General features: G+C 42.1%; 1 protein-coding gene across 3 annotated transcripts in view; it reads left to right on the top strand.

Annotated features, from left to right (window-relative positions):
• Positions 1 to 1025: 1025 nt before the first annotated feature.
• Positions 1026 to 12294, top strand: part of BBS2 (Bardet-Biedl syndrome 2) — a 31558-nt gene continuing 20289 nt past the window's right edge. Inside the window, exons 1-4 of one of the 3 annotated variants that reach the window (XM_027119868.1) lie at positions 1026 to 1328; positions 6195 to 6422; positions 10840 to 10965; positions 11448 to 11510. In XM_027119868.1, the coding sequence (XP_026975669.1) occupies positions 1212 to 1328; positions 6195 to 6422; positions 10840 to 10965; positions 11448 to 11510 (534 nt within the window). In that variant the 5' untranslated portion in view covers positions 1026 to 1211. The remainder of the gene's footprint in view (positions 1329 to 6194; positions 6423 to 10839; positions 10966 to 11447; positions 11511 to 12294) is intronic. The other 2 variants (XM_027119867.1, XM_027119869.1) reach the window with 2 other exon arrangements.

Genomic DNA, 12294 nt, shown 5'->3' with positions numbered 1-12294 from the left:
CTCCAGAAGAGAATACAACTAGTCACAGACCACCCCCAGTACGCTTGAAAAAAGATGCTCATTTGTACGGCTGTAATTACAAAATGCAAATATCAAGAATATTCTAGAACCCATCTTTCAAAACCCACCTACAGCATCTGACACTCCTGGCAACACTGTCTTCACTTGGCTTCCTTCTCAGTCTCCTCTGTTGCTTCCCATTCATCTCGTCCCTCATCCCTAACCGTTTATTTCCAGAAGGCAGCCAGAGCGAGCCCTCGGTACCTTTGCACCTGAATTTCCTCTGCTGGAACCCTCTTCCTCAAAACTGACTCCCTTACTTCTTTCAAGTTCTTGCCTGGACGTGACTTTCTCAGTGAGGTCTCTTACCCACCACCTTATTTAAAACCGCACTACTTCCAAACTTCTATCCCTCTTCCCTCCTTACCACTTGCTACCAAAAGACCTCCCACATGTATTTCTCAGTTAGTGTTTGTCTCCCCCGAAATGGAGGTCAGCTCCAGGAGGGCAGAGGTTTGTCTCATGTTAACTACCATACCTCTGTTGTCTAGAACAGTGCCTGACACATAGTGAACCCTCGTAAATTATCTGAATGAATGTCGAGAAGTTTAATGACTTTTCAATTTTTCGTGTTTGCATTTAAAATTTATAGAGCATCTTACAAAGGAGCATGGACCATGGACTTTACAGGTGAGAGTTTAAAACATTTTTTTTAAAGAGTCTATATATTTAGTAACTACTGTGGGCATCAACATAACAGCTAAACTAAGGGGAAGAGTAGTCATTCAAGGCATGTTTCTTTAATTAATGACCCTTTGGAGTGTGGTTGACGTGCGCGTAGTCTGCAACGGTGCAGCAGCTTGGGTGTAGTGCTAGAAGAAGCCCCAGGGGTGCGCTGGCTCAGATACCGCCACTGCAGACCTGTTAGTTGAGTCGAATCCAACGCGGATAAGTTACAGCTGCGAAAGACACGACTCCACCACCGAGACCCATTTTCAGCCTCAGCCGAGCCTGAGGCCCGACCGCGCAGCCGCAGAACTAGGTGGGCGGGCCTGCGCAACCGCAGAAAAAGCCGGTGGCCGGGGGTCCAGCTCAGTCTCGCTCAGTTTCCCGCCCGGCCTGGTCCACGCTTTCTTCACCGCCGCGGGTGAGGCCGGCTTCGCTGCACCGGTGTCGGACCACTAGCCCTCGTCTCCTGAGCTGTCGCCATCATGCTGCTGCCTGTGTTCACCCTGAAACTGCGCCACAAAATCAGCCCCCGCATGGTGGCTGTAGGGCGCTACGACGGGACTCACCCGTGCCTGGCGGCCGCTACCCAAGCAGGCAAGGTAACCGCTCCCCCAAGTTCCCACCCGCACGGGGCCCGGGCCCCTGGAGTCCCCACGACCTCTGCCTGCTAGGTCCCTGCAGTCCAGCTCCTCATTCTCAGGCTCCTCCCCCAGCCAGGGTTGCCCGGCAACCTCCGTAGCCCTCCATCCTGCGCACACATGAATAATCACGCAGAACGGCTTTTCTGAGCAGTTAACTTGTCTTCAGGCACTTAGACTCGGACAATGTTGGTGTCTCTCTACAGACAGGGAGCTTACGGAAGAGAAGACCCCAGAGGGGGAATGGCTTAGTCAGGGTTAGCAGTAATGGCAGACCCCAGATTAGAGCCCAGGGCCTCTGCCCTTTGCTCTGGAACTCCTACTATCTCAGGCTGCCTCTCAGAGCCAACAACTTTACGGGGGGGGGGGGGGAGGGAATCACAAAGACCCTTAAGTGATTCAAATTGCACTTTCGATCTTTATCCACGTACAGTCACGTCTCTTCCTATAATTTATTTACTAAGTACCTTTTAGGGGCTTACTATGTGCCGGGTGCTGGGCAAGGTGTGGGACTCACAGAGACGAAAAAGATATAGTCATTCAGCATTCACCAGACTTACTGGACACCTCCTTCGTGCTAGATCTTGGGGATTCAGAGATAAACTTGGAGTCCTGACTTTCAGAAAGCTTATAGTCCAGAAGGACAGCAGACAAGGCAAATCAAGAAACTGTGTTGATGGAGGCATGCCCCCAAACCGTGGAATACTATGACGCCAAGCGTAATAACTTCTAACAGGTGCAAAGCCTTATTACGTTAATCATCTCAGTATCCTTGCTAAATTGCCAGCCGCTGCCATATAGTACAGGTGTTGTAGATTGTGGCTTCAGTACCTACTAAGTTCATGACCTTGAGCAAGGTACTTAGTATCTACCGCATAGGGTTGCTAAGAGGATTAAGTAAGTTACTACTGATACATGTCATGCGCTTGGCATATAGGCAGTGGTCACTAACTGTTAGCTGTTATTTTTTTCTTATTACTCCCACTTTACTAATTAGAAATAATGGTTCAGAGAGGTTCAAAGCAATGTTTGAGGCTGTTCAACTGGAAAGCGGTAGAAATGAGATTAGAGTGCATGTTCTCTGACCCAGTGTGGATTTAATAAGCTAACATTTATATAATGATTTACAGTTTTCGAGACACTGCCACCTATGTTGTATGTTTTCTCATATGCCATGCCTTGGGATACATAAGTAAAAAGTAATGATTCATTTTCATTAAGTTGTATGATGGAGGAAAGCATTTAGCACAGAGCCTCGTATGTAATGATGTTAGTAGGCACTGACAAATACCAAAAATTCGTATTGGTTCTGCTGTAGGTGCACAGCAGCTATATAAGTGGGTTGAAAAGATCCCATTGATATTAGCTCAGCCCCTGATTTATTGAGGGCTTGCTATGTGCTGGGCACTGTTCTTAGCTCTGCAGTTACAAGGGTGAAGGTGACAGACAAGTCTCATCCCCTTGGAGGTTACTTTGAGAGGGGGAGCCAGATAGTTAACAGAAACACACACACTGTCTCCATGGGAGAAAAACAGAGTAAGGGGTTGGGGGTGATGGGAGATTGCTATTTTAGACAGGGTGATCAGATAGGCCTCTGATAACTGTGGATCAGAGGTTTGAAGCAAATGAGGAAACCAGCCCTGCAGAGAGGTGGAGTAAGTGTATCAGCAAGTACAAAGGCTCTGAGGTAGAGATATACTTGGTGTGTCAGAAACACAAGAAAGTTGCTGGGGCTGGAATGGATTGAGGGAAGCAGTGGGGTAGCCAGCGGCTGGATCATATAGGGCCTTGTAGGCCACCGTAAAGACCTTGGTTTTAATAAAGTGCGTGATGGGATTCGATTTATGTTTTAGATAAAGGATTACTGGCTGGTGCTGCAACAGAGCTGCAGGGAGGGGAGTATAGGAGTGGAAGCGGGAAGATCAGGCAGAGGTTTCTATGGAAGCACTTTCATTAGAATGTGACCTGGAGTGGGAGGCAGGGACGCTTGACTCTAAGTCTCTTTCTGAAGATGGGGGGGTAAAAAAGGGAGAGAGAGAGAAGTTCCTGTGTCCTGTGTAATTGGACACTTTACATTCAGAACTTCAAAAACAAATCTGAAGTTCTGACCTGATCTTTTATCTTTAGACTTAAAGAAAAAATTGGTACTATTTTATGATCCAAATAATACACAAATATATTTTCCTTTAAAAACAAACATTGCAGGTAAGGCTAAAGCCCTCCTTGACTGTTGGGCTCCGTGTCTCTAAAAACAGGATTTTGTCATTTTCAGTGGGACTCTGTTGTGAATGGGGGGCTGACTTACTGGGATCTGGTCTCTGAACCTGAGCAAGGATGTTTTAAAAAGGGGTTTCTTGCAGGATGAACATTAGTTCATCAGGGGACAGGTTTCCTCTCACTATGGAATTGGAGGGCCTAGTTGGAATTTATATTGTCAGCAACACCCCCTCAGCCAGAACAGATATGTGAACTTCAGCCAGTCCTTTGGCTGAAGGCACTGGGAGTGATCTATTTGTTGTGTGACTGAGCCTGAGGGACAGGTGAGTCTCCAGGGCACTGATTGCTGTATGCAGAGAACAAACAGCAGGAGGGGAACTAGGGAGAAACCAGACTCCTGGGACTCTTGCTCATGACAGCAACCTCCAAACTCTTTTCATCCCAATAACAGTGAACATGAAGTCCACAGGTTATTTTTCCTCCAGTTCTTTCTCCGCCTGTCTAATTACTAGAAGACTCTGTAAGAATTCTTTTGTTCAGAACTGTTATAAAAGGAAGGAAGATGTGGCTAGAGATTACTGGAGCCAGACACCAGGCTTGCATCTTAGCCCTGTCACTTATCAGTGGTGAGACCTTGGGAAGGGGCCTTAACCCTTCTGACCTCCTCTGTATATCAGGAGGACCAAATGTTGTTGTGAGGACCAAATGCAGTAATGTTGATAAAAGCATGTTGTAAAGTATTACACAAATGAGAACATGAACACAGTATTCAGTAGCTACACACACTATCTCTATGTTTCTAACCAATCTTTTAAAAATTATTTTTTGTCGAATAGGTTACCTTGTTTAGATAATAATTTAAAACTAATCCTGCTTGGATTTAAAACCGAGTCTCCTAAAACTGAGTTCCTCTGCAGGAGTTTCTAATTAACTTCTCTATCCCAAACTTTGTTTCCTTTCTTGTTCCACACCTGTTCCTCCTCAGGATTGAGGATTATCAAAGTAAAGCAGGCATTGTAACCAAGCTGGACCCTATGGGGCCTTCCTGGGACAGACCCCTCCCCTCCATGTCCTCTACCTGCCTCTTGTTTGTAGAAAAGCTTTAGTCTCCCAGGCCTGCCCTGAGTCTCAGAAGGCTGGCTCAAGAGTTAATTATTAGGAATGGGAAGATGGAGAAACAAGCTCTTGAGCTGGGAAACTGGCAACAATTGAGACTCTAAACCAGCCATAAAGAGTCACGGGGAGCTCCCAGCTCCCAGTTCCCCGAAAGCTATAAAAGTCTGACACACATTCCTAAGCTGTTTTTACAGGGAGCAGACTCCTACCAGATGAAAACTGCTGATCACAAGCACATAGACCCCAGACCGGTTGAAGCCAGAAGATAGGTGATGCTTGAAACTTCAGCTTGTTGCCAACCAATCCAGGAATTGTGCACGAGCTGCTCATGCACCCTGCGGATCCCTCCCTCACACTGCCTTTAAAACCTTTGTCTCCTAACTGGCAACTTGGAGGTGGTCTTAGGACATTAGTGCACCATCTTCCCAGGTTGCTGGCCTCTCGAGTAAAGCAAAGTTTCCTTTTCCACCAACGCTTGTCTCTCGAGTATTGGCCTTTTGAGTGGAGCAACCAGACTGGCCTCGCCTGGTTACAGGTTTATACCAAGGGGTGAAATGCTCATTTAACATCAGCAAATTTTAGAACTAGAAGGGGCTTAAGGCATCTCTAGTGCGGTTTCTCATCCTTTTCTTTTTTTCCATATTGCCTCCCATGGAGCTTTTTTCAGAAAATTAAAATTTCCCTAATGAAATTTTAGTACCACAGATATGCAGTATATCAGTTTTTATAAAGACCCTTTGGAGGCTACAAGCCATTCTAATGTATAAGATCCCCCCCACCCCAAACCCAGCCACGCGTCTTGAGAGCGATATCTGAGAATGCATGTGTTAGTCTAAAGCTCCTTTTACAGAAGCCCAAGGAAATTTAAAGATTTGTAGGGATACTCAGATGATTATTTATGACAGCTGAAACTGCTAAATTCATTACCTTTGAGCTAATTATTTAATTCTGTCTTACTAGTATAGACTATGAAAGCCTTCAAGAAGCTTGCTTTGTGTGACTCAGTTTAGGTTTGTAAGAAAAATCTACTACCTACGAGTTTTAAGGGTTAGGAAGTGAATTAGTTAGGTGCTTGGATGGAAGATACTAAAGGAAGTGTTTATTATTCTACTTTCTCTGATCTTCGTGTGTAGCAATCACATTGTAGCTGGTAGCAGCTTCCTACAGGTTGACCAGGAAAAGGATGGTTTGTAAGAGTGCTTTAACACTCTACTGGTGGGTAGTATATAAGCTGCCCTGGGAAGCAACAACTAGATCTTGGCTATCACCTTGTTCTTTATAAGGCTAAGAACCACTGGGTTTCCACAGTTTGCAGTGACGGAAAGCCAGCCATGCACAGAACTGTGTATGGGCGTTTTAAGTTTTGTAGATGATTAAAGTCACTTCTTGTTAATGTTGATACCTGTTAATAACCTGAGTCTTTTTTAAAAAGATGTATGTTAATTTTACATTTTTGGTATTTTAAGGGGATGTAATTAACTGTTTTTGTTTTAGGTTTTTATTCACAACCCTCATACCCGGAGCCAGCATTTCAGTGCATCCAGGGTCTTCCAGAGCCCCCTGGAGTCTGATGTTTCACTTCTCAACATTAACCAGGCAGTCAGCTGCCTGACTGCAGGAGTACTGAACCCCGAACTTGGCTATGATGCTCTTTTAGTGGGGACACAGACTAATCTTCTGGCTTATGATGTCTACAATAATTCAGATTTGTTCTACAGAGAGGCAAGTATACCCCTTTATAACCATAAAACTTCCGTTACCCATTAGTGTCCACTTTTTTTTTTTATGATTAAAAGAGATCAGACATTTATTTTGGATTTTTATGTGGTTGTAGTTAAAAAAACATGCGGATTTTGCCATTTACATCGCCTTTGTGTACTTGACATTTATTTGGTCATGGTTGGTAACCACTTTTTGACACTCCAGTTTATCTCTCAGGAGGTATATCTGTGCTACTACCATCTGTCAAGATTTGCCATTGAGAGTTCTGCCAACAGCCAGGGAGGCAGCAGACAGGACTCCTGGTGGCTTTGCATTAAAGTTTAGTATAGTAGTTTCTAGGAGGAGCACTTACTGTAGCCTGCCATCTACAGGCTACTGCAACTTTAATACTCAGATAATCCAAATTTATTATAGAAAAGATATAGAAGCAAAATAAAAATAATTACGCATGGTTTCTTCATTTGGAAATAGCACTTAACTCTTGAATTGAGTTATCCCGACTTTTTACTAAGTATTTGTGAGTGATTTTTTTTTTTTACAAAATGGGATCATACTATATACATGTAGCCTTTTACTTTTTTTCTATAATAGCTTTATTAAGATATAATTCATATACCATACAATTCACCTATTTAAAGTATACAATTCAGTGGTTTATTCAGAGAGTTGTGTAACTACACCACAATCAATTATAGAACATTTTCATTATTCCAGAAAAAAACCCATACCCATTAGTAGTCACTCCCCATTTTCCCCCAACCTCTCATCCTTAAGCAACCACCAGTCTACTTTCTGCCTCCATAGATTTGACTATTCTGGACATTTTCTTTTATAAATTTATTTATTTATTTTTGGCCGTGTCGGGTCTTCGTTGCTGCGCGCAGGCTTTTCTCTAGTTGCGGGGAAGGGGGGATACTCTTCGTTGCAGTGCATGGGCTTCTCATTGCAGTGGCTTCTCTTGTTGCGGAGCAGGGGCTCTAGGCGCGTGGGCTTCAGTAGTTGTGGTGCGCAGGCTCAGTAATTGTGACGCATGGGTTTAGTTGCTCCGCGGCATGTGGGATCTTCCTGGACCGGGGCTCAAACCCGTGTCCCCTGCATTGGCAGGAGGATTCTTAACCACTGCGCCACCAGGGAAGCCCTATTCTGGACATTTTGTTACATGTATCATACTTCATTCTTTTTATGGCTGAGTTATTTTCCATTGTATGTATAAACAACATTTTATTTATCCATTCATCATTTAATAGACATTTGGGTTGCTTCTACTCCCTGGATATTACATGTGGCCTTTTTATTCAGAAATATGTGTATTGTATTGAACTTTATATTGAAGTTACTATATATCTATGCTTTATTCTTATTGGCTCTATAGTATTTCATTGTGTTAAACTATATCATAATTTGTTTAACCCTTTCCATATTGTTTCATATTTATATTATTTCCATAGTTTCTCTATTACAATTGATAATTTCATAAGCATATATCTTTGCCAACTTCTCTGATTATTTCCTAAGGGTAAGTTCTTAGAAATGAAGTTTTTTTCCTTTGGTATTTTTTAATTGAGGTAAAATGTACATACAGTGAGATACACAAACCTTAAGTGTTCAGTTCAATGAGTTTTGATCCCTGTAATCAACACCCCCCAATAAAAATATATCGGGGGTGTTATGGAAGCATCTTATGGAAAAACCGGAACGAACAACTTTTTGGCCAACCCAGTAGAACACTTTCATCACTTCAGAAAATTTTGCTGTGCCCCATTCCAGTCAATTCCTATTCCCTATAGATACTCACTGTTTTGATTTCTGTCACCTTAGATTAGTCTTCCCTGTTCTTGAACTTCATACAGATGGAATCATACAGAATGTACTCTTTGGTATCTGGCTTCTTTCACTTAACGTCTGTGAGAATCATACTTGTTGTTGCATTTAGCAGTAGTTCTTTTTTTTTTTTTAATATTTATTGTGGCTGCGCCGGCTCTTAGTTGCAGCATGCGGGCTCTTAGTTGCAGCATGTGGGCTCTTAGTTGCGGCATGCTGACTCTTAGTTGCTACATGCGTGTGTGCTATAGTTCCCCAAGCAGGGATCGAACCCGGGCCCACTGCATTGGGAGCATGGCATCTTACCCACTAGACAACCAGGGAAGTCCCTACCAGTAGTTCTTTTTTGTTGCCGAATAGTAATTCCATTGTGTGAATATGCCACAATTTGTTTATTCTTCTGTTGATGGACATGTGGCATGGACATCCGGGTTGTTTCCAGTTTGGGGCAATTATGGATAAAATTGCTGTAAACATTTTTGTCCTAGTCTTTTTGTGGACATATGTTTTAGTTCATCTTGGGTAAATACCTAGGAGTAGTTGTACCGTTTTACACTTCCATCAGCAATGTGTGAGAGTTCCATTTGCTCCACATTTCTTGTCAGCATTTGGTGTTGCCAGTCTTTGTAATTTGAGTCATTTTAGTAGGTGTGAAGCGGTATCTTACTGTGGTTTCATTTTGCATTTTCCTTGTGACCAGCGATGTAGAACACTTTTTCTTGTGCTTTTTTTTATTGGTATGTCTTCTTTTGTGAATCATCTGTCTTTTGCCTATTTTTTATTGGTAGTTTGGGTGTATTATTGATTTGTAGATGGTCTTTGGATATACTGGGTACAAGTTCTCTGTCAGATTCATGTAAAATAAATATTTTCTGTCAATACGTGGCTCATTCCAATAGGTAGGTATCTTCTGATGAGCAAAAGTTTTCAATTTTGATGAAGTCTTGCTGATCAATTTTTTCTTTAATGGTTAGTGCTCTTTCTGTCCTACGAAATCTTTGCCTATTTCAGTGTGACAAAGATACTGTTGTATTTTTGTATAAGACTGAAATTGAGTTTAGGACTGTATTAGGATTCTTCAGAGAAACAGAACCAATAGGATGTGTATATATATAGAGAGAGGGAGTGGAGATGGATTTATTTTAGGGAATTGGCTCATGCACTTGTGGAGGCTGGCAAGTCCAAAATTTGCAGGGTATGCCAGCAGGATAGAGACAGAGGAAAGAGCTGATGCCGAAGCTCAAGTCCAAAGGCAGTCTGGTGGCAGGATCCTTCCTTCCTCAGGGCAGGTCAATCTTTTTTCTATTTACGCCTTCAACTGATTGGATGAGGCTCACCCACATTCTACAGGGTAATCTGCTTTACTCAGAGTCTACTGATTTAAATGTTAATCTCATCTAAAAAATACTTTCACAGAAATGTCTAGAATAATGTTTGACCAAATATCTGGGTACCATGGCCTGGCCAAGTTGACACATAAAATTAATGATCACAAGAATTCAGCTTTACAATTGCTGAGTTAAAAACCTTTTCTAAGTGAAATTTTTGTTAGATATTGGTAAACTGCTCTCTAGAAAGACTACTGTTTTCCCACCTCCCCCTCAGAATATGAGAGTGCTTGTTTTATTACACCCTAACGAACAATAGGTCTCATCTTTGCTAATCTGAAAAGTGGAAAATGATGTATTGTAGAATGAACATTTTTTCATACATGTTGGCTATTTGTATTTCTTCTCTTGTGAATTTCCTTTTTATTTATTTAGTTTTGCTTGGGGTGTGTTTACCCATTTCTTATTTATTTACTTTGTATTAACTCTCTTATTAACAAGAAATATTAACTCTTTGTCCTATGTATTGCAGTTATTTTTCCCAGTTTATTTTTTTTACCTTTTAACTTGATTGATTGATTGACCAGTTAGTAGTTTTGGCTTATGAATTCTTTCTTTTATAGCCAATCTATTTTTTATAGTTTTCCTACTTAAAGATTATGTAAGTAAGGACTATTTTCCTATACAATAAACAGTGTTTACAAAGATGTCCTCGAATCTTCCAAAAATAAATTAAATTGTGCTTATGTACTTTATTCAAGAAGTCAAGACACTTATTATTTCTGGATGGTGGGTCTATAGGTGTTTGTAGTTTTTAGTACTTTACAATTTACTTTAAAATTAAAAAGAGCAGTAATAAGAGAACTGATAAATAAGTATTAAAAAGATTTCCATCTAAAATAGTTAAAATAGGTTACAAAAGTTTGGGTGTTTAAAGGCATAAGTCTTGATTCTCTGGGGAATTTGGCCTTTAGAGCCTGGTGGTCCAAGAGAGCCTGGGATTTTGTAGTAGGTTATCGTAGCAGGTTAGTGTGAGAGACCAAGGGCCTGAGTGTATCCTGGGTCTGTGCTCATCCTTGCATGAGCACGCATAAGCCACAGACGCGGTCCTCAGTGGACAGCCCTGGCCTGCCTCTCAGGAGACCATGTGGCTTCTCAGAAATGATGACAGACGACTCTGAGTATCTAAATAAAAAGAGGGATATATGTTATCTCCAGTGTGCCCATGCAGCATTGTGTTTGAGTTTCTGTCTTTTTTCCCTTCTTAGGTAGCAGATGGGGCCAATGCAATTGTGCTGGGGACATTGGGAGACATTTCCTCTCCTCTTGCAATTATTGGTGGAAATTGTGCTCTGCAGGGTTTCGATCATGAAGGAAATGATCTCTTTTGGACGGTATGAAGAATGAAATACTCTCTTTAGTACTCTTAAACGTTTTTACTTTTAATATTCTTTACGTCTTGTTTGTTTTTTACCACTAACTGTAATGAATAATAGAAACAAAATAGAACAATGTTTATAATTCTGTACATTTTAAAAAAGGATATGAGGGCTTCCCTGGTGGCGCAGTGGTTGAGAGTCCGCCTGCCGATGCAGGGGACATGGGTTCGTGCCCCTGTCCGGGAAGATCCCGTATGCTGCGGAGTGGCTGGGCCCGTGAGCCATGGCCGCTGAGCCTGCGCGTCCGTAGCCTGTTCTCTGCAACGGGAGAGGTCACAACAGTGAGAGGCCGTGTACCGCAAAAAAAAAAAAAAAAAGGACATGAGTAATTAGAGTTTTAAATTAGTGGTTTGTATCATCCTCTCTTTCATGTAGCTCCTGTGTTTGGGATTAAGTGAAAAAAGATGGTATAGTAATGATTTTGGTTCTATTTTCAGGTTACTGGAGATAATGTTCATTCCTTGGCCTTGTGTGACTTTGATGGTGATGGGAAGAAAGAGGTATGTGCGGGAGGAGATACTTCACTTGTGTATACTTCTCAGCTGAGTACATACATTTTCCCATGACGGTGACATTAGTGTTGAGAGAGCTGTTAGCTTCTCACAGGTGATTTTGGTGCTCTGTTGCCTAAATGATGAGCTAACTGGCCTCATTCGTCTTTCTCCTCTCTTTTCAACAATAATTTACTTGTGTTTGTCTAATACAGAGATCAAGACCATGATGTTTCAAAGACACCTGACAGGGAGAGAAGGCAGAACATTTGATGGGATCGCAGTCACATTCACAGTCTTATAACTTGATTCCAATGCTTTTAAATTGTACCTAGTTCTCAGTTTTAGCCAACTTTTTCAGGAATCTGAAAGTTTTAGAGATTGGCTCTTAGCCTTTTTAAACTATTCTAATGGTTTCTCTAGAAATTAACTTCTTGAGCAGCCCGTGAAGTACTGTGTTGGGCATTGACATACCCTCCACTTGTCCACGGATACTGGGCTCTGGCTTTTAAACAAGGCTTCCACCTGCAGGCAGACAGACACCAAACCAAGCACATTTTCAGGTGCCTGGTGAAAGAACTTGTTCTGGGTAGGAGGTGCAGCCCACATGGCAGGATCTATAGTAACCACTTTTTCCTCACTGACTGAATCTTAACCTTCTCAATGGAAGGAACCTTTCTGAGCATCACATTGCTGGGAAGTTGGAACTCCTGGGTGGCTGTAGGAACATACGAAGTATCATGCGATTTTTTGGTTTTATTTTTGGAAATTTTGCTGTGTTCACTCGCTGAAC

This window comes from Aethalodelphis obliquidens, unplaced genomic scaffold, assembly GCF_003676395.1.
Source record: "Aethalodelphis obliquidens isolate GAN/ISIS:26980383/991018 unplaced genomic scaffold, ASM367639v1 scaffold20, whole genome shotgun sequence".
Classification (NCBI taxonomy): Eukaryota; Metazoa; Chordata; class Mammalia; order Artiodactyla; family Delphinidae; genus Aethalodelphis; species Aethalodelphis obliquidens.
The sequence above is the reverse complement of the archived record's forward strand: the minus strand, read 5'-3'. Positions and strand labels throughout refer to the sequence as shown.